Genomic DNA, 23,106 nt, shown 5'->3' with positions numbered 1-23,106 from the left:
TAATGAGTCAGGCAATTTCCAATATGGCAAAAGCAGGAGTACTAAGTTGGCATTGGAAACCAAGGAAATACAATGGTGTTGTTTTCCCAAGAATAGGCTTTAGACACTCAGCAAACTAGACACACACACAAAGAATGGTCATTTAGGTTTCTGATGCTCCAAGGCTACTGCTGATTCAGCTCACAGCTGGTGCATCAATATATCCAATTGAAACACATTTGATCTGAGAGGAAAGTAGACATCCGACCTTTACTCAGCATCTCAAAAAACACAGCTAAAACCAAACAAATCTGACTAACACCTTTTCACTTTGTATTGCAACTCCAGTGGCCGTGTAACCTAACACTCATTCCACCTCTTCAAAATACCAACACGATACAGAAGTGCAGTTCCACTGGTGCCAGAAACAATTATCCTTCTTGAGACTTTATTCCTCAGGTGAGAGTTTAAAGCAAGAATAATAGCAGGTTCTTTAAAAGTGTACAGCAACCTTGATCCTGTCCTCCCGAGTATCAACATACATGCATTTTTCATTGAGGGTCATCAGTTATATGCACCTCAGCTATATTTTTCCCTATTATATATATTTTTCCCTTTGTCTGGGATGATGAGATCAAAGGAAAAAGAATAGGTCCTTTGTCATGAAAATATAAATTTCATAATATTATTGTAATTTATTGTAAAGATAGGTTAATAGTGGGGGTTGGATTAGTTTCTCTGTGTGTACATGTGTATGTGGTTTTTAATGGAATTACAGACAGATGGTCTGGGTGCTTTAATGTATCAGAAGGGAAACTAGGTTTGAAATGCTAAACGTGTAAAAATTGTGAAGTTTTAGAATGTGAGGTGTGAAGAACGTTTGCACTTTCAGGTAAGCCAGAGTCGTGAATCCCAAAGAGATGGTAAGGTGTTACACCTAGCCAACAGAGGCCAAGCCAAAAAGTGTGTTTATTTTTCCCAAAGATCACTGTTAATATGAGTACTATGAAAGATTTATATTGTGGAAAAAGTTACAAAAATATATTGGAACAATGGGATTTACATTAAAAAGGGCGAAACATGTATGAAGGAGATGGGGTTACGTGTATTGAAGTGTGAACACTGGTAGAGACCCTCCGAGAAGGGGTGACCTTATTGAAACATATAAAATTCTTAGGGGACTTGACAGGGTAGATGCTGAGAGGTTGTTTCCCCTTGTGGGAGAATCTAGGACCAGAGGGCATAATATCAGAATAAGGGTCGTCCATTTAAAACAGAGATAAGGACGAATTTCTTCTCTCAGAGGGTAGTGAATCTGTGGAATTCTTTACTGCAGAGGGCTGTAGAAGCTGGGTCGTTAAGTATATTCAAGGCTGAGATAGAAAGGTTTTTAATCAGAAAGGGAATCAAGAGTTATGGGGAAAAGGCAGGAAAGTGATGTTGAGGATCATCAAGTCAGCCAGGACCTTATTGAATGGTGGAGGAGACTTGATGGGCCGAATGACCTATTCATAACTCCTACGTCTTATGGATTGTTACCAGATTATGTGATAACAAGATCAAGGCTCACAGGTTGAAACAAGAAGAAAAGGAAGTTAAAAGGCAGGGAGAAGGTGTGGAAGTCCAACTTTGCAGACACGGTGTTTGATAAGATTGTTCAGGAAGAAAGAAGAGGGAATGCAGCTAAGGTGTTTAACACAAGGCAGTTGATGGAGTTACAGAAAAAGGATTCACAAATAAGACAGTTATATCAGACAGCTTACTCATACACAGAGGCAGAATGTATTCCAGAATGTTATTACCTTAGGGGTAATGCTGTAATGAGAAAATGGCGGCCTTATCATGTTTCAGCAAATGTAAGCTGGAGGGAAGTGCATCAGATTGTTATAAGATTTGGATATAAAAATGAGATTCTGAGGATAGCTCATAAAATCCCATTGGAGGGACATTTAGGAATTAGGAAGGCACAGGCAAAAAATACAAAAACATTTTTATTGGCATGGATTACATAGAGATGTAGTCAAATTCTGTAGAACATGTCACAAGTCAGGTGATAGAGAAACCACAAACAGTGATTAAGCTGGCACCTTTAATTTTAATTCCAGCATTTGAAGAACCCTTTACTAGGGTCACGATTGATTGTGTAGGACCTCACCCTGTGATTTGGAGAAGGTTTTGCAGTTAAATGCTACTTGTGGGAATAAGTTGGGAAGGACAAATTCAGCTATACTGAAGTTTCATCTTCGATAAGGCAATATCCTTATAGATTGAGTCCAGCAAAGTAATCACAAGTACAGAAAGAAATTGAATTTATGCTTCAAAATGACATCATTGAGTCGAGTTGCAATAACTGGAGTTTGGCCTATTGTACTGGTACCGAAACCAGATGGAACACAAAGACTCTGCGTGGACTATCGAAAGGTGAATGTGGTGACAAAAACGGATTCATATCCTATACCACAGTTCAAAGATTGCATTGAGAAAGTGGGAAAATCATAACTTATCACAAAGATTGATCTGCTAAGGGGATATTAGCATGTTTTTTTTTTTCATTCACGGGATGTGAGCTTCGCAGGCTAGCCCATCCCTAGCTGCCCTTAAGAAGGTGATAGTGAGCAGCCTTCTTGAACCGCTGCAGTCCACTGTGCTGTTAGGAAGGGAGTTCCAGGATTTTGACCCAGTGACAGTGAAGGAACGGCGATATAGCTCCCAGTGAGGATGGTGAGTAGCTTGGAGGGGAAATTCGAGGTGGTGTTCCCATTGATCTGCTGCCCTTGTTCTTCTAGATGGTAGTGGTCATGGGTTTGGAAGGTGGTGTCTAAGGAGCCTTGGTGAATTCCTGCAGTGCATCTGGTAGATGGTACACACTGCTGCCACTGTTCATTTGTGGCAGAGGGAATGAATGTTTGTAGATGTGGTGCCAATCAAGCAGGCTGCTTTGTCCTGGATGGTGTTAAGCTTCTTGAGTGTTGTGGGACCTGCACTCATCCAGGCAAGTGGGGAGTATTCCATCACACTCCTGACTTGTGCCTTGTGGACAGGTTTTGGGGAGTCAGGAGCTGGGTTACTCGTCGCACGATTCCTAGCCTCTGTCTTGCTCTTGTAGCCACAGTATTTATACAGCTAGTCCAGTTCAACTTCTGCTCAATGATAACCTCCAAGATGTTGATAGCGGTGGATTCAGTAACGGTAATGCCACTGAATGTCAAGGGGCGATGGTTTGATTCTCTCGTTCGAGAGTCATTGCGTGGCAACTGTGTGGCGCAAATGTTATTTGTCACCTGTCAGTCCAAGCCTTGACATTGTCCAGGTCTTGCTGCATTTGGACATGGACAGCTTCAGGAGTCATGAATGGTGCTGAACAAATCATCAGCGAACATCCCTTCTTCTGACCTTATGATGGAAGGAAGGTCATTGATGAAGCAGCTGGAGATGATTGGGCCTAGGACACTACACTGAGGAACTCCTGCAGTGATGTCCTGCAGCTGAGATGGCTGACCTCCAACAACCACAACCATTTCCTTTTGTGCTCGGTATAAATCCAACCAGTGGAGTATTTTCCCTGACTCCCATTGACTCCAGTTTTGTTAGGTGCCACATTCGGTCAAATGTAGCCTTGATGTCAAGGGCAGTTACTCTCACCCCACCTTTGAACCAAGGCTGTAATGAGGTCAGGAACTGAGTGGCCCTGGTGGAACCCAAACTGTGCATCAGTGAGCAGGTTATTGCTAAGCAAGTGCCACTTGATAGCACTGTTGATGACCCCTTCCATTACTTTACTGATGACAGAGAGTAGACTGATGGAACGGTAATTGGCCGGGTTGGATTTGTCCTTCCTTTTGTGTACAGGGCATACCTGGCCAATTTTCCATATAGCTGGGATGATGCCAGTGTTGTAGCTGTACTGGAACAGCTTGGCTAGGGATGCGGCAAGTTCTGCAGCACAATTCTTCAGTACTATTGCTGGAATATTGTCAGGGCACATAGCCTCTGCATTAGCCAGTGACTTCAGCCATTTCTTGATATCATGTGGAGTGAATCAAATTGGCTGAAGACTGGCATTTGTGATGCAGAGGGACCACTGGAGGAGGACGAGATGGATCATCCACTCGGCATTTCTAGCTGAAGACTGTAGCAAATGCTTCAGCCTTATCTTTTGCACTGATGTGCTGGGCTCCACCATCACAGAGGATGGGGATATTTATGGAGCATCCTCCTCCAGTGAGTTTTTTAATTGTCCACCACTGTTCACGATTGAATGTGGCAGGACTGCAGAACTTAAATCTGATCCGTTGGTTGTGGGATCGCTTCCTTGATATAGCTGAGTAGCTTGCTAGGCCATTTCAAAGGGCATTTAAGAGTCAACCATATTGCTGAGGGTCTAGAGTCACATGTAGGCCAGACCAGGTAAGGATAGCAGATTTCCTTCCCTAAAGGATATTAGTGAACCCGATTGGTCGTTATGACAAATGACAATGGTTTCATGGTCATCATTTGACTTTTAATGTCAGATTTTTATTGAATTCAAATTCCACCATCTGCTGTAGTGGGGCTTGAACCTGGGTCTCCAGAGCATTACCGAGAGTCTTTAGATTATTAGTCCAGCGACAATACCACTACGCCATCACCTCCCATTATTGGAGAGAAGAAAAGAGATGTTGGCTTTTGTGATGCCTGATGGACTATATCAGTTGAAAGTCATGCCTTTTGGTATGAAAAATGCACCTGCAACATTTCAAAGACTGACAAACGAAGTAATTGCAGGACTAAGCATTTACAACATCTGGCAGAATTATTTAATTGTTTACGAGAAGTTAATTTGGAGATGAACTCGGCTAAAAGTGAATTTGCAAAAGCGCAAGTTACATATCTAGGCCACACTATTGGACATGGTAAGGTAGCTCTAAGAGATGTGAAAATCAAGGCTATCGTGGATTCCCTGTGCTTACAAAAAAATGGGAAGTTTTGAGATTTCTGGGCATAAGTGGGTTTTACCAGAAATTTATACCAAATTTTAGCAGTGTGTTTGCTCCATTGACTGAAAGAAGTTTCAATGGAGTCAGGATTGTCAAAGGCATTTGACAGTTTGAAAACAGCATTGACTACAATGCCAGTTTTGGCAGTACCCAAGCAATTTAAGTTGGCCGTTGACGCAAGCGATATAGGCATTGGGGCCATACTGTTACAAGATGACGACAATGGAATTGAGAAACCAGTAGGGTATTTTTCATGAAAGTTGAATGTAGAACAGAGAAGATATTCAATGATTGAAAAAGACTCTAGATCTGGAGTTAGCATTACAGCATTTTGAGATTTACGTTGCAAACCATTTGTCAGAAACAATTGTTTATACAGACAACAATTCTCTAAAGTTTCTCGACAAATTTTGAAACAAAAGTGCAAGACTATTCAGATGGAGTTTATTTCTGCAGCCATTTAATCTACAGATTATACATGTGGCTGGAAAAGAAAATCTGACTGTGGATGCATTGTCAAGAGTTTGAAGCTGAAAATTGGACATTTAAATAATACTTTGTAATTTACTGTGAAGATAGGTTAATAGTAGGGTTTGGATTAGTTTGTGTGTGTGTGTGTGTAGGTTTTAATTGAATTACAGACAGCTGGTCTGGGTGCTTTCATGCATCAAACCTCAGTATGACCATCTCTTAATCTCTAACTGGCAGTTGTTGTGTCACTGCCCCTCAACTGAGATCAGCCAATTGAGTACAAATTCACCATATCACATCAGCATTTATAGCAGAGAGGTTTAATGCTTACACAAGAACTAGAAGGGGAATGCCTTTCGGCCCCTCCCAGGTTTGAAATGCTAAATATGTCAAAAATAGCTGAAGTTTTAGAATGTGAGGTGTGAAGAACGTTTGCATTTTTAGATAAACCAGAGTTGTGAATTTCAAAGAGATAAAGTATTACACCTAGCCAACAGAGGCCAAGCTAAACAGTGTGTTTATTTTTCCCAAAGATTACTGATAATATGAGTACTATGAAAGATTTATATTATGGAAAAAGTTGCAAAGGCATATTGGAACAATAGGATTTACATTAAAAAGGGAGAAACATATATGAAGGAGAAGATGCAACAAATGTGATAAGCCTCCAGCCTCTATGTACCAAGCTGCTGTCTCCAGGAACCAAAGCTAACCGAATTAATTTTTAACATCACTGTCTAGGGTATTGTGTGCTTTGCCTGGGTCTATTGAAATCTATGTTGTTTCACTGTTGCTTTAACGGAGCTATAACTGGGAGTTAGATTAATTAGGGGAGGTAGGAGTTATCATAGTGGTAATTTGTAGACCTATGTATGTGCTTAAGATCATTTCTTTTATTAATAAATGTTTAAGTTAGTTTTGTAAAATAACCTCAGACTGGGTGGACTTATTACTACTGAACTTGAGGCACGCATCTCGAAATAAAAGTACAAATTACAAAACCGTGCGGCAGCTGTTTCAAGTTTCCTTCTGGGATTTGAGTAGCTCAGCATTACCATCTGCTATGCCATAACATCCTTTGACCCATCATGCAATTTTGATATCTAATTCAATCATCTAATTCCAATTTCCACAATTTCTCCATATTTCTCAATACTCATACTTTCCAAGTGTCTAACCTCCTTTTCAACATCTTGACTGATTCTGTATCCATGCCTTTTTGAGATACGACTCTTGTGTGAAGGATTAGTTTTCTTATGTTGCTTTAAACATGTTTAGCTCCAATTCTACTTTGTCCCTTTGTTTTGGATTCATTTATCTGAGCAAAAAGCTATTTCACATGTATCAAGTCAATTCCCTTCATTATTTTAAAAACCTCATTATGACCATCTCTTAATCTCTAACTGGCAATTGTAGTGCCACTGCCTCAACTGAGATCAGCTGCTTGAGTGTAAATTCACTAAATCAGGCTCCTTTTTCATCAGTATTTATAGCAGAGAGGTCTAATGCTTACACAAGAACACAAAAATTAGGAGGAGGTGGCTATTCGGCCCCTCAAGCCTGCTCTGCCATTCAATAATATCATGGCTGATCTGATTGTGGCTTCAACTCCACTTTCCTGCCTGCCTCCATTACCCTTGACTCCCTTGCCAATCAAAAATCATCTAACTCAGCCTTGAATATATTCCATGACCCAGCCTCCACTGCTTTCTGTAATAGAGAATTCCACAGAATAACGGCCCTCAGAAAAAAAATTCTCCCCATCTCAGTCTTAAATGGGAGACCCCTTGCTTTGGAACACTGTCCCCGAGTTCTCAACTCCCCCACAAGGGGAAACATCCTCTCAGCATCCACTCTGTCAAGTCCCTTCAGGATCTGATGTATTTCAATAAGTAAGATGTCTGGTAACACTTTTGGGATTTTAAAAATTAAAAGTTTTATTTACAAGAATAAAAGAAAACTTGAGCACACAAGGTTATAGTTGCACAGTTAAGGTTAGTCTTACAAAACATTCCCCCCAAAAGACATTTGGTCAGGGCCACAAGTAAGCACCTTTCAAGCAACACTCCCTTATAGATGCTTAACTATAAAAAAAATCCAGTAATATTACCCAAGGCAAACTGCTGCAATTTTAATAAAGGCATACCACATGACCTCTCAACTCTCCCCACTCTGCTGTGGAATCCAAACTTCAGAATAAAACTGCTTATTGCAGCCCACAACTTTTTTGACTTGAGTGGATGGCTGATTCAGACCTGCTTCTTCTCCCAGCCCAGAGCTAATAGCTCCCAACCCAGCTCCAGCTGCTATCAACAGATCAAACAGCTAGAGCACAACAGCTCAAACAGCTACAGCCTCTCGTAAGCTCTCTATAGTAATTCTAAAATATCTTTTTCCCCCCTTTCATCTTAGGTTCCATTGTTTTCACATCTCTGAAACTCAAATATAAGATCTTTCATGTTTTCATCTTGTCTTTGATTTCAGGTCAATAAAATAATATCCCCACTTCTATTTACCTATGGCTATTTACCAGTGGAACACCTGCAAGATGCAACATATCTCTTCACATCTCTGACTCCCCTTTGATATTGAAACAAACTCTCCACTTATCTAAAAATGTAAATGTTAGATCTAACCTATTCACTTGTACCTCAATCCTAACACCTATCCTTTTCATGTTTTACACCCCTCAGACAACTTATTTCCTAATAATCTCTGCCCAGCTTAATTAAATCATACAGATGCAAACAGACACATGCAGCCTTTTCACAAAATAAAACAATATTCCTCAAAAATTAAAATCCATTCTTCACACCTCCTTCATCAAAAAATAATTCCAAAAAAATTATTTAACTTTTCACTTATTTCTTATTCCTTACTACATTTAACTATACACAAAAAACTATTACACTATAGTGTACATGCATTAACCATGAAAGTATATGCAAGTCTTTTGTAAAAATAGAATTCAGTCCAGTCCATTCTCCATTTGCCAATATCCAAGTTCCTTTTAATTTTAAGCTCTTGACGACGTGTCTGCAAACAAATTTTCTCCTCCAGCCACATGTATAATTTGTAAATTGAACAGTTGCAATAATAAACTCCACCAAAATAGTCTTGCGTTTTTGTCCCAAAACTTATCCAGAAAACTTCAAGGGATTCTGGTCAGTATACATAACGATCTCTGAAGAATTGTTTGCAACATATAATTCAAAATGTTGCAAAGCCAACACCAAACTCAAAGTCTCTTTCTCTGTGGTTGAATATTTATTCTGGTGTACTCTCAATTTCCGTGAGAAATATCCTACCGGCTTCTCAATTCCCAGTTCATTTTGTAGCAACAAAGCACCAACACCCACATCACTGGCATCAATAGCCAACTTAAACAACTTTGTATAATTAGGTGCTGATAGAACAGGTGTAGTTGTTAGTACAGCTTTCAAGCTGTCAAATGCATTCTGACACTCCATGGTCCAATGGAATTTTTTGATCTTTTTTAACAAACCAGTCAGCGGAGCAACACACTGAAGTTTGGCACGAATTTCTGATAAAATACCTAGAAATCTTAAAAGTTCCAATTTTGTTGTAGGCACTGGGAGTTCCACAATAGCTTTTACTTTTGCATCTCGTGGGGCCACTTGACCATGTCCAACAGAACTTGCGCTTTCGCAAATTCACTTATAGTCAAATTTACAACCAAATTGGCTTCCTGCAGTTGATCAAACATGTTCCTTTAAATGTTGTAAATGTTCCTCCCACGTTTGACTGAATACCATTAAATTCATCAATATAAACAGCACAATTGCTCAGTCTCTCAGTCACTTTGTTCAGTCTCTGAAATGTTGCTGGTGCAATTTTCATGCCAAAGGGCATTACTTTGCATTGAAATAGACCATCTGGCAACATAAAAAGATATCTCTATTGCCCTTTCTGATAAGGGAACTCGCCAATATCCTTGCAGAAAATCAACTTTTGTGATAAACGTGGACTGTCCCACCTTCTTGATACAATCCTCCAATTGTGGAATAGGATATGAATCTGCTTTTGTTACTGTATTCATTTTTCAGTAATCAATACATAGCCTTTGTGATCCATCCAATTTAGGCACCATTAAAATGGGTGAACTCCAATTACTGTGACTGGGCTCTATGATGTCATTTTGAAACATCAATTCAATTTCTTTCAGTACTTGAACTAATTTTACTGGATTTAATCTATATGGGTGTTACCTTATTAAATCGGAATTCCCGACATCAACATCATGTACAGCTAAATCTGCTTTCCCTGGTTTATTTCCATAAATTGCATTGTGTGACTGCAATAGCCTTTTTAAATCACTTCTGGAAGGTAACTCAAAATCACATTTAGATTTCAAGCACTTCCTCATTGTCCAATTTAATCAGAGGAAGGTCAATTTCAGAATCCTTAATTTCTACCCTGTTTCCTTACTTACAACTACCAGTACCATCTCCTGTTTATCTTCTCTGTCAAAGTATATTTTTCAGCATATTTATATGGCACACTCGCTGACTCTTCCTTCGATCTGGGGTATTTACTACATAGTTTACATCAGTCTTTTTTCAATTTGGTAAGATCCACTAAACCTTGCCTTCAACAGATCGCTTGACACTGGCAACAACACTAACATTTTTCCCCCAGCCACAAAACTATAAGCCTTTGCCCTCTTGTCTGCCTTTGCCTTCATCACTTGTTGAGATATCTTGATATGTTTTCCTAGCTAACTCACATGCCTTACTTAATCTCTCCCTGAATTTTGTCACATGATCAAGGAGAGTCGTTTCAGAATTCTGACTAATTTCTCCTGAATCAGTTTGAGTGGTCCCCTTATTTCATGACTATAAATTAACTTGAAAGGACTGAACCTTGTCAACTCATTAGAGGCGTCCCTAATAGCAAACAAGAAGAATGAAATCCCTCGATGCCAATCATGTGGATAGCCTTGATCATATGCTTTAATCATCGTCTTTAAAGTCTGATGCCACCTTCCTAAGGCATGTTGTGATTCAGGATGATAGGCTGACAACCTAACTTGCTTTATTCCTAGGCTGTTCATTACTTCTTTAAACAGCTGTGACATGAAATTTGAACCCTGGTCCCACTGTATTTCTTCTGGCAATCCAGATCTTGTAAAGAATTTGGTTAACTCTTCTACAATAACCTTTGCTGCAATTTTCCTTAAAGGTATTGTTTCTGGAAATCTTGTGGACCCATCATTGATTGTCAGTAAGTACTGATTCCCACTTTTAGTCTTAGGGAGGGGTGCTACACAATCAATTAGGACCCTGTTAAAAGGTTTCCCAAATGCTGGAATTGGAATTAAAGGTGCAGGCTTAATTACTGCCTGAGGTTTTCCTATCACCTGACATGCGTGATCCGTTTGACACAGTTTGACTACATCTTTATGCAGTCCAGCCAATAGAAATATTTTTGTATCTTAGCCTGAATTTTCCTAATTCCCAAAAGTCCAGCCATTGGAACTTCATGAGCCATTCTCAAAATTTCATTCAGGTCCCCAGATGGTATCACTACTTGGTGCACTGTCACTCACTTTTCATCTGCTGGAACATGAGGTGGTCTCCATTTCCTCATTAACACACTGTTTTTAATGTAATAACACTCTGGAATGTATTCTGCTTCTGTTTCAAAAAAACAATTAAAACAGACAGTTTGTTAAGTCTGACTCCTTCTGCTGTAACTCCACTAACCTAACTGAACTAAACGCCTCAGCCTAATTCTCTTTCTTTTTTAGCTTGAATTTTTAATTTATCTTTCTTTCTCCTTTGCTTCCAATTCTATTCTTTTTCAGTTCCATTTCTTGTACAAGTTCAAGCTTTTTCATTTGCAACTGAAATCTTACTACAGCCAGCTGTGATACACTAGTTTCAGGTATCCATTCCTCCAACTTTAAATGCTGCGCAAGTACTTAATAACCATATCAGCCTTATGAAATTCCACTTTTATCTCCAACTGCCCTTCATCTGTTAATTCTTTCAACTGAATTTTAGTCAAGGATTTTGAATACTCCAGTTATATTTTCCAGTTCCAGGAAAGTCTTAACAATTGCCAAAGCCTTTTTGCAGTTCAACCACTTTAAAACCCCTCAACACTAAACTCCTGAGCCCAGCATTCTTATCATACTTGTATCCCTTGGATTCACAAACTCCAACCCAATCGAGGAATTTTAATAATCCCGGACAAGCCCCCAAATTTATTATGAGCATAGCCGATCTTAATTGCTGCACAAACCAAATCCCAGAGGGAAACTTGGCTTATGGGCCATACCTTTTTTTAAATTCTGAAAATGAGAGACAACATACCGATCTCAGCAGTAGGATGTCCAGTAACACTTTTGAGATTTTAAAAATTAAAAGCTTTATTAACAAGAATAGAAGACTCTCCACTTGGTGAAGCCCACAAGTAAAGGTCTTTCAGGCAACGCTCTCTTATAGATGTTTAACTATTGGAAAATCCAGGAATATTATCCAAGGCAAACTGTCGTAATTTTTAATAGAGGCATACCATATGACCTCTCAACTCTCCCCTACTCTGTTGTGGAATCCAAACTTCAGAATAAAACTGCTTGTTGCAGCCCACAACTTTGCTGGCTTGACTGGATGGCTGATTCAGACCTGCATCTTCTCCTAGCCCAGAGCTAACAGCTCCCAACTCAGCTCCAGCTGCTACCAACAGGTCAAACAGCTATAGCACAACAGTTCAACAGCCCAACAGCTCAAACAGCTACAGCATCCCCAAGCTCTCCACAGTAACTCTAAGAAACCTTTTCTTCTAGGTTTCATTGTTTCCACACCTCTTTGAAACTTCCAAATATAAGACCTTTCATGTTTACATCTTGTCTTTGCTTTCGGGCCAATAAAATATAATATCCCATTTCTATTTACCTTTGGCTATTTATCTATGGAACTCCTGCAAGCCTCAAACATGCCTCTTTTCACCTCTGACTCCCCTTTGACATTCAAACAAACTCTTCACTTATTTAAAAATGAAAATGTTAGATCTAATCTATTAACTTGTACCTCAAACCTAACACCTCTATCCTTTTCATGTTTTACATCCCCCCCAGACAATCTGTCTCCTATTAATCTCTGCCCAGCTTAATTAAATCATGCACACCACACAGCCTTTTTACAGAATAACACAATAGTCCCCCAAAATATTTTTTAAAAATCCATTTCTCACACCTTCCTAATCATTTGCTATACCTGCATACCAACATTTTGTGAATCATGTGCCAGGACATCCTGATTCTTCTATGTCATAGATTTCTGCAGTTCCTCGCCATTCAAATAATATACTACTTTTCTATTCTTCCTGCCAAGTGAATAAGTTCACATTTTATCATAATATATTCCATCTGCCAAATTTTTGCCCACTTGCTTAATCTATCTTAGACTCTTTATGCCCCTTGACTTTCCTACCTATCCTTGTGTCATCAGCAAATTTAAATCCATTCTTCATCCAAGTCATTGATATAGATTATGGCCAGAATTTTCACGACGGCGTGCAGGGGCGGGCCCAGCACGCTGATGTGTAAAATGAGACGTGGTGATGTTAGGTGTGTGTCCCAACGTGTCATTCATATCTTTTGTTCAGCAGGCGCATGCCAGAGGCAGCTGCATATCCGCTGAACTGTCAAAGACCTATTAAGGCCATTAAAAAACCAATTAAAGTAATTATCAATGCTGCCCATCCAACCTTAAGATTGGCGGGAAGGCAAAGAGCCCAAATGGCCTTCGCATTTTTCAGGAAAACTCATCCACAGGCAGAATGAGGTTTCCTGAAGGTTTTATTAAATAAATAAATAAATTTTGCTCAATTCATAAACATGTCCCAACTCATGTGACACTGTCACATGAGGGGACATGTGGAAATAATTTTTATCTTTATTAAAAATTCTCAATATGTACTTAATCTCTGAGGCAGCTCCGTGCCTCAGGGAGATTCCTGCACATTTTTGTGCACATGCACAAAAGAGCACAGTCTCTGACTCTCCCTCTACCACCGCTCCCCCCCACCCCGCACAGGTAGTGCTGAGTGCTATTGACCGTGTGTCATGCTGGGTGGGCCTTAATTGGCTCACCCATGTAAAATGGCGGCGCGGAGCCAAGCGCAGGCAGCGACAGGCTCCATGCCCGCCCATGCCCACTCCAGACCAGCCTGCCCAACATGGGGAAAATCCTCCCTTATAAATAGCTGAGGCCCCAGCACTGACCTGTGGGCAGTCCACTAGCAACAGCTGGTCAACTTGCAAATTATTCACTTATCCCTACTCTCTGGTTTCTGTTAGCTAACTAATCCTCCAACTCTACTACAAGTTACCTCCCCATGCATGAGCTCTATTTGGTTTAGCAACTTTTTATGTGGCATCTTATCAAATGTCTTTTGGAGATCCAAGTACACCACATCTGCAGGTTCCCCTTTATTCAAAAACTCTAATAAATTAGCCAAACACAAAACCATGTTGACTCTTCCTGATTGTATTATGATTTTCTAAATGTCCTGCTTTACTCATTAATAACAGCATTTTCCCTATGACAGACAGGCTACGTCCTTATAGGTTAACTGGCCTTTAGTCCCTGCTTTCCATCACCCTTCTTTCTTGAACAGAGTTGTTAAATTAGTGATTTTCCCATCCACCATTACAATTCCAGAATCTATGGAATTTAGGAAGATCACAACCACTGCATCTATTATTTCTGCAGCCACTTCTTTTAAGGCCCTAGAATGCAATCTATCAGGTCCAGGGTTTTGTCAACCTTTGGTTCTAATAGTTTTGCCAGTACCTTTTTGCTGGTGATTCTGATTGTTTTAAGTTCCTCCCTCCCTTTTACCGCTCGATTTTCAAGTATTCTTGGGACGTTTTGTGTGTCTTCTACAGTGAAGACAGACACACAAAAGCTTCTGCCATTTGTGTGTTTTCCATTATGAATTCCCTTTCACCCTCTAAGGGACCAACACTCACTTTTCCTTTTCAAATACTTACAAAAACAGATAGTAAGAGTTTCAACACTTCCAGCTAGCTTTCTCTCATATTCTTAATTTCTTTCCCTGACCAAGAGGCATACAGACTCGAAGCGATAACTGTTTTTCTCTCCAAAGATGCTGCTGGACCTAATGAGTTTTTCCAGCATTTTTTGTTTTTGTTTCAGATTTCCAGCATCCGCAGTATTTTGCCTTTATCTCTAATTTCTTTCCCTTTTTTCAGTCATTTTTTTTGCCAGTTTCTAAAATCTATGCAATCTTCTGACCCACCACTACTCTTTGCAGTATTGTACATTTTTCTTTCAAATTAATACTGTCCTCAATGTCCTTGTCCTTGGTACATCCTTCGCATAGAATCTTTCTTTCTCAATGGAATAAACCTTTGCTGAGAGTTATGGAATCGCTCCTTAAATGACTGCCACCTGTCATACTGTCCTACCTTATAAACATTTCCCCAGTTCACTTTAACCAACTCGGTGCTCATATCCTTATAAATGGCTTTATTTAAGTTTAAAATACTGGTCTTAGACCCACACTTCTCACCCTCAAACAGAACATGAAGTTCTATCATATTATGATCACTGTTGCCTAGAGGACTCTTTATGATGAGGTCATTGCACATTACCAGGTCTAAAATAGCCTACTCCCTGGTTGGCACTTGAATATACTGCTCTAAAAAAGTGTCTTGAAAACATTCTATGAACTCATCATCCAGGCTACTTTTGCCAATTCATCAAACCTAAATGAAGATTAAAATCACCCATGATTATTTTAATAGCTTTCTTACAAGTCTCATTATTTCTTCCTGTATATTCTGTCCTACAGTGAAGCTATTGTTAGGGGGCCTACAAACTACTCCCATAAGTGACTTATTTGCTATTTCTTATCTCTACCCAAACTGATTTGTAAATGCAAAAAAAAAAACAATAATGCTACAGAATTCATACAGTATACATATGACTTCAGCTATTACTATCCTATAGCTGGTTAAAAGAAAAGGTCTCAAAATACACTGTTGACTCAAATAACAGAGGTTGCAAAACTTCAAGTTACAACTGAATGTGCAATTCTTGAAAAATCATCCCCTTTTTACACATTAGGGATCACTGAGAGGTTACCATAGATAAAAATGGATTAAGCATTTAAAAGCTGCTGAGTATTGCTCTCATTTGCAAAAATGTTCCAGAGTTTAATGAGAGGTAGTAATTTACTACGTTTGATTAAAATCTATTCAAATTGAATTTTCCCAATTTTAAGTTTAAGCTCATTGCACCATGTCAGTGTCAGCATTCCCAGACCAAGTCCAGCAGAGATGAAATGTAAAGTAAAACCCTCTCTACTCAGCTGCAATGGCGTGTCTTGACCCCTAGCCTCAGAACAGCAATCTGTATTGCACCTGTGTGACTTTTCCATCTCCTACACCAGCCACCCTGTGCTTGGTTTGAAGCTGAACTAGGGACATATTTGTACTGGCAGGCTGTTAGGACTTATTTTATGCAGGACATGATAGAGTTCGTCAAGCTAATGAAAGGGTCTGATAAGGTAGACGCAAAGAAAATGTTTCTACTTGCGAGAGAGACCAAAATTAGAGGCCATAAATATAAGATAGCTACTAATAAACCCAATAGTGAATTTAAAAGAAACTTAATTCATGAAAATTATGTAACCATACAGCACAGAAGCAGGGCATTCGGTTCACTGTGCCTGTGCTGGCTTTTTGAAAGAGCTATCAAATTAGTTCCACTCCCCTTGTTCTTTCCTTTCCCTTCAAGTATTTACCCAATTCCCCCTTGAAAATTATTATTGAATCTACTTCCATCATCCTTTCAGACAGTGCATTCCAGATCATAACAACTTGCTATGTTAAAAAGTCTGATCTCTCCTCTGGTTCTTTTGCCAACTACCTTAAATCTGTGTCTTCTTATTAGCCCTCCTGTCAGTATAGCTCAAAGAGTTGCAGAATATGGAACTACCACAAGGCCTAGTTAAGGTAAATAACTTTGATGTATTTAAGGGGAAATTATATAAGCACATTAAGAAAGGAATAGAATGATTTACTGATAGCATTAGATGAAATGGGATGAAAGGAAGTGTGTGTGGAGCATGAACACTGACATACCTATTTCAGTGCTCTAAGTTTGAAGTAACTCAACACTTACAGTCAACAGACAGGAGATTTTCTTTCATTAGTCTGGGCTGGGATCATATTCAGGTACTAAAAGCGAAAAGCAAAGTCTGATTCAGTGCACCACCCAGTCCCTGGTTTTTGCGATCAAGGTATGAAGTCAATGCAGCAGAATAAGACACCTAATTTCAGGCAGACGCATTTGCAGTCACAAGTCCCCATTATTTGAGACAATGATGTATTTTCAGACCTACATTTATACCAGCTCCCCAGCTACAGGCTCATCATGTGTATCAGCTGCAGCTCAGTAGTAGCACTGTCATCTTTGAGTCAGAAGGCTGTGGGTTCAAGTTCCCGTCTAGAGATATTTCACTCAGTACTAAAGGAGTGCCATACTTTCAGAGGTGCCATCTTTCAATGAGTTAAATGAGCCCCTTCTCTTTTTGTGGGTATAAAAGATCCCATGGCACTATTTCAAAGAAGAGCAGAGGAGTTTTTCTCAGTACCCTGGCCAACATCTATCTCTCAACTACTATCACTAAAGCAGATGTCTAGTCATTATCAAATTGTTGTTTGTGGAAGCTTCCTGTGCTCAAATTGGCTGCCACATTTCCTACATTCAAACATTTTGCACTGCAAAAGTACTTCATTAGCTGAGAAGTGTTTTGGGAAGTTCTGAGGTTATGAAAAGATATATATAAATGCAATTCTTTCTTTTTACTTTACATTGCCTCAATAATGTAGCTCAACCTCAGCAAAGGACTTTCTGCTGCATTATTGAGACATATTTGTTTCTCAAACCTTAGAGTAAACCAAATAATGGGCAGATACTAATATAATGGGATGGATTCACCCAGGATAGAAATTAGGCTGAAACTGCTCAAAACTAATTTCAGAGAGGGAAGACTTCATCAGATCAGTCTAGAATATGTTCACCACAGGTAAAAAGGAATCATTCATTCAGTCCCTTCTAGTTTAACGATTTGAGGTGATAAATCAGCACTTAAATGCTGAAAACTGCAGGAACATTTACTGATCAAAACAAGCATTAAACTTACTTTGCTTTAATTCTGACGTGGCAACTTTCATTTTTATATGTCTCAAATTCTACTTTAGCAATTTGCAGCCATTAGTTTTGTGAGCTTAACATTCATTGATAGATGCTTATTTCAAAACTGAGCAAACATTCCAGAAGGACACAAACAGATACTGTGAGATTGCGCCATCATTTATAAACTCGAAATTCCCTGTGTGTGTATTGCTGTGAAAGAAACCCAATGTTCAAGAAGAGGAATTCATTCACAAAATTGGTGTAAATTATGGTAAAACAGTTCTTGGTCTGTGCTGGGCTAGTTGATTTCAGCCAGTGGTGGGAGGGGCAATGCAATGAGTCACACTGTCTCTGGATGAATGGGAAAGACCATTAAAGTTCCTAGACGTGAATGGCACATGCAGCTGAATGTTGGATCAGGACAGAAATGCTTGTGATGTCAAGCCACATAAACATTCATAGTTAACTCTATATTCTTAGATGCATGCAAGCATGCATGCTGCTCTATAAAAGGATTCAGGTCTCTTGCACGCAAAAAAACTTTTATTGGGGTAGAGTAAGTCACATGTTTGATGTTTGGTTAGAAGTCAATTTAACCTTTTAAAGCTATTTAAAATAAAATTTAAAAAATGAATGGCTGGACAAAAATTTATAAATTTCATCATGCCCTTCCATTTTGCTACGCAGGGAGTATAAAGGGGGTATGTTTGAGTATGGCAAACACTGTTGATCCCTTTTATTTTAAAAAAGTTCATTTCTTTTTTGAATTGGCTATAATTACACCCACAAACTACAACATTTTATGTGACTGAACAAAAGCACTCTTGGGAGAAAATGAAAAGGCTTCCCTAATTTCATACTAATTCAGTAACTGTAACCAAAAGGCATAATAAACAAAAACAATTACTATAATTTTCTGAACCTAGTATTTTGGCCCCAAGTGATAGAAATAACCTCTAGTGCTCAATAAACAGTGATTACACTCCCCGTTATTTAAATTGTGGGGAAATGCTGCAGCCTTCTTTTTCAAAAATCAAAACCTAGAAAATACAATAAGTTTACACCGGGTGATAGCACTCCCTCCCATGACTTAGTGGATGAATGCCATTTGTAATGTGGTAGTAAATTTGGCAGACCATGAAATTTCAGTTCAATTCCTTATTTGTGCTGAGTTAGCTGACCACAGCCGGGGCAAGAGCTGATTTCTATAACTGGCCTTAGTACCTCTAGAATACAGAGGGGTCAGAATTAGCTGATGTCTCTGATTGTAATAATAATCAAGTGATTCTTGCTGGTAATGCAGATGTGTGAATGTTGGTCAAGGACAAGACTGAGACAAGGCTGTGATGCCCTCTACAGTTGACCAGACTTCCAACACTTACGATCAAAGCTTACACATGGAGAATGGGCACTCGTGCAGTTATTGGAGCTGCCAGTTTAACTGTTTTCTAGGCAGGAGCGGAGGAGGTAATATTGAGAAACATACCTACAAAGTGTGCCTGCGGAGAATCCACGTGCAGCAAAAGCTTGTATTTATATAGATCCTTTAACTTAATAGATTGTCCCAAGGTGTTTCACAGGAGTATTACAAACCAAAATATGACACCAAAACACAAAAGAAGATATTATGGCAGATGACCAAAAGCTTGGTCAAATTGGGAGATTTAAGGAGAGTCTTCTTAAAAGTGAGGTAGAGAGGTGGGGAGGTTTAGGGAGGGGATTCCAGAGCTTGGGGCCAAGGCAACAGAAGGCACAGATACCAGGTTAAATTCAGGGATGCTAAAGAGGCCAGAATTAGAGGAGTGCTGCAACTGAGGTTTGAAAGGCTGGAGGAGATTACAGATATAGGGAGAGATTAAGGACAGAGAGGAATTTGAAAACAAGGATGAAAATCGACATGTTGCTTAACCAGGTGCCAGTGTAGGCCTGCAAGTACAGGGTGATGGGTGAACTGGATTTGGAACTAGTTAGGATACGGTAGCAGAGCCTTGGATGACCTCAGGTTTATGAAGGGTAGAATGTGGGTGGCCAGCCAGGAGTACTTTGGAATAATCAAATCTAGAGACAACAAAGGCATGGATGAGGATTTCAGTAGCAAATGAGCTGAAGCAGGAGGTGGGGGGAAAAGGAGGAGCTGGACAATGTTATGGAGGTGGAAAAAGGCAGGAATACTGATGGTGTGCACTGTGGTAGGAAGCTCAACTCGGAGTCAAATACGACATTAAGGTTGCAAGCTGTCTGCTTTACGCCAGACAGTTGCCAGGAAGAAAGATGGAATCGGTGGCTAGGGAGCAGAGTTTTTGTGGGGGCTGAAGACAATGGTTTAGGTCTCCCAATTGGAGGAAAATTCTGCTCATCCAGAACTGGGTATCAGACAAGCAGTGTGTAATTTAGTGACAAAGAAGGGGTCAAGAAAGGGGTGAGGTAGAGCTGGGTGTCTTCAGTGTACATGGTTACTTGCGTTGTGCTTTTGGATGATGCTCCCAATGGTCAGCACTCATTAATATTTATTGCTGGCAGTGTTTTTCCCCTGGCCTCACTGGAAAGAAATATTTTTCCTCTGGTTGCATTACCAATATAAATCAGCATAATTGTTAATTTTACAAACATATTGAAACCACTTGTGTGCAAACATGTTTAAATACAGTTCCTGTGTGTAGACAAGCTTTATAGATTCCCAATCCAAAACGCATCACTGGCAATATAATCTTTCTAGCTTGCCTTCTGCTACGCTGCTCAGACTGCTTGCTAATGCCAGATTCCTGAACACCGTTGTTTCTCACTTGTGAAAGGAGGCAGGATACCATCCACAGTATGAGCAAAATGCACCAGGAAAATCATGGAGTCACGAGAGTTAACAACGATTTCTCAACTTTATTGTGGGGTAAACCCACCTATCAATAATTTCCTCTTGCTGCTTCTTATCGGACAGCAAGAGAGGCAAATCAGCCATGAATCCCTGCTATTTCACTAACAGGGGAATACATGTTAAGGAAGTTGTGATCAAACTGCAGTGTCATGTTCAGGTCACTTGAGTACTGTGTCCAGTTCTGGTCTCAGGAACAAGGGTGGAGGCATTACAGAAAAGAGCTTCAACGCCTAACCCTAGAATCGGGGTATGATTTAATGAGCAAAGATTGGAGAGGCATGGGCTTTACCTCCTGGAAAAACACAAAAGAGATAGGCAATCATAAGTGTTATAGAGAAGGTAAATCTATAATGCGACTTTAAGTGGAAATAGGACAAGCGGATACATGCTCCAACTTGTACAGGAGCTTTTTTCCAGTGCAGAAAGTGGCAATATGTGAAATGGACTTCCAGACAGACTGGTTGAGGAAAAAATCTCAGAAGCATTTGAGAAAAAAAATAAATGTAGCAATAGTAGATATAGGGTTGCTCTGGGGGAATGTGTCAGGTCTCAACTACAACCACAACTGCAAGCAACTTTTGACAAGGATAACTGGCAGTTTTGGAAACAGAGTGAGAGCTCCCATTTGCCTATAGCTTGGCAAACTGATATGCATATAAATTGCTCTGATTGTGTTATTGATTTGAAGATTTCTTGCCATGTATGTCCCCTTCTGTAACTATTTATTATTTTCTAACTCTCAGTAAAGATTGAAATAGGGAAGCTACATACGTGCACATTCCAGGGGCTGAATATACCGATAGCAATGATTCATAACTTGCATGCTGCACATGAGTTAGGAAGTTAAGAGTAAGATGGAAAAATCTGAAAAATTTTTTGAAAATAAAAGCTCAAAAGGATTAATTATGAATTGTGGAATGATTTACCAGAAAGACCAATTAATTGGGCTCAAAAGCTAACTGGATACGTTTCTAGAGGGACAAAGGGTTGAGGGACACTATGAGGTGGCAGATCCATGAGTTTAACTGTTAAATGCTTGTTACCTAAAAAACATGAGTTGTATCACTATTTTCTTTTCTATCTGTTAAGTCCAAAATGATCATTGCAGGGCTCTAGCTAAAATCTGTACATTAAATATATAAAACAAAAATACAAATGTATTCCATGGAGAAATACTGCTCCTTGGGTTCAGTTTTGTTTTTGTGCTTGATTATCACGATACAATGTGGAGCAAAGACCTGCTAATCTGACTTTTGATGCAACAGTTAGCTGGTGAGCCAACAATTCCATAACATCATAAGTAATACAAAATGCTGGAAATGCATGAAAGCAAAAGATGAGTTAGCCATTCAGGTGAAAGTCGAGCAGTAGTGATAAAAGATCTTGACTGAATCATTATGCCATCTTTCTCTTTCAGATAGTGATCTGATGTGTTGATCTAATTTCAAATTGTCAACATTTGTATTTTTTTTCCTTTCAACCCTATAATATTAGAACAGTTGTCTGTGTAAATTCAATTGTTCATCAAAAGTTCACATTGGTCCAGATTTATGTTGCTTACATAAACAATTTCAATCTCATTACAGACGTGGCAGCTTTCAGCTTTGTGAAAGGCAAAATATAGGTTAGTTTTAATGACTTACGTAATCAGGTATTGGTGAGCTTTCCTCTGCACCAACAGGACCCCTCAGCGATTGTGTGGCTTGTTCCAGGACTTTGTTGTGCTTTTTCGATAGTAAAGCAAATAGGCTAAAATCATGACAAAAATGAGAAAAAAGGAAAGTAATAATTAAAAGAAATCCTACCATATAAATTACATGGCAACGCACCTCATTTTCACTTCAATCTATTATTAACAATGTCGGCATTCAATCACAGACATTTAAACCGCATTGGAAATAAGGAGGATACTTTAAATGGAAGGTTATCAGCCCCTACTTATTTTGGAAGCCTACCATTTAAAAACTAAAGCAGGCTTATATAAAAAAATGTTGGAAAAGCATTGAGGGGTAAAATTTATGCATATTTTTTTCGAAACACATACATTCAGCAACCCAAGTGTAGCCAACCTCAAGCCAAATTTCTAAGGAACACAGGAATTAGCATCTGTTAAAGCTGCATTATCCATTTTCCTGGGAAATTGCACAGGCCTATATTGAATCTATAAAAAGTAAGCGGCCTTGTGTATAATTATTTCCTACTGATCCTAATTTTTTCCTAAAGATATTTTCATTTTACCACACATGTAGGGCTAGGGAACATATTTTCCCTTTTCTTTTTAATTTGTAGTTACTTGCCACCCAGGAATTATTTTTGTTATATAATTTAGGCTGGAGGATGTTAAGAGCATCACAACTAGCTATTTGGACTTTCATTCTCAAACACTAATATATTGTACAAAGTAGGTAAATGACATGACCACCTGATTGCTTAGTGGACAAACACATTGTTCTGTAAAACCTTCAGCCATACAGGTGAGGAAGGTCTCAGGTCCAGCTGTAGTACTCCTAGCCTGCTGTGCCAAAATTGGTGAATAACAAATTTCATGTACAGTATGTTTTCAAAAATTATGGAGGCAAATGATATCAGAAACTAAATACTCCAAATTTACTCA

At 39.2% G+C, this 23,106-nt stretch overlaps 1 protein-coding gene across 2 annotated transcripts in view; it reads right to left on the bottom strand.

Annotated features, from left to right (window-relative positions):
* Nucleotides 1-23,106, bottom strand: part of dym (dymeclin) — a 553,915-nt gene that overhangs the window by 211,191 nt on the left and 319,618 nt on the right. For both annotated transcript variants that reach the window (XM_041192773.1, XM_041192774.1), the window contains exon 14: nucleotides 22,136-22,241. In XM_041192773.1, the coding sequence (XP_041048707.1) occupies nucleotides 22,136-22,241 (106 nt within the window). The remainder of the gene's footprint in view (nucleotides 1-22,135; nucleotides 22,242-23,106) is intronic.

The sequence above is a fragment of the Carcharodon carcharias genome, chromosome 1, assembly GCF_017639515.1.
Source record: "Carcharodon carcharias isolate sCarCar2 chromosome 1, sCarCar2.pri, whole genome shotgun sequence".
NCBI classification, from domain to species: Eukaryota; Metazoa; Chordata; class Chondrichthyes; order Lamniformes; family Lamnidae; genus Carcharodon; species Carcharodon carcharias.
Note: the sequence above shows the minus strand (reverse complement) of the source record. Positions and strands in the feature narration are given on the sequence as shown.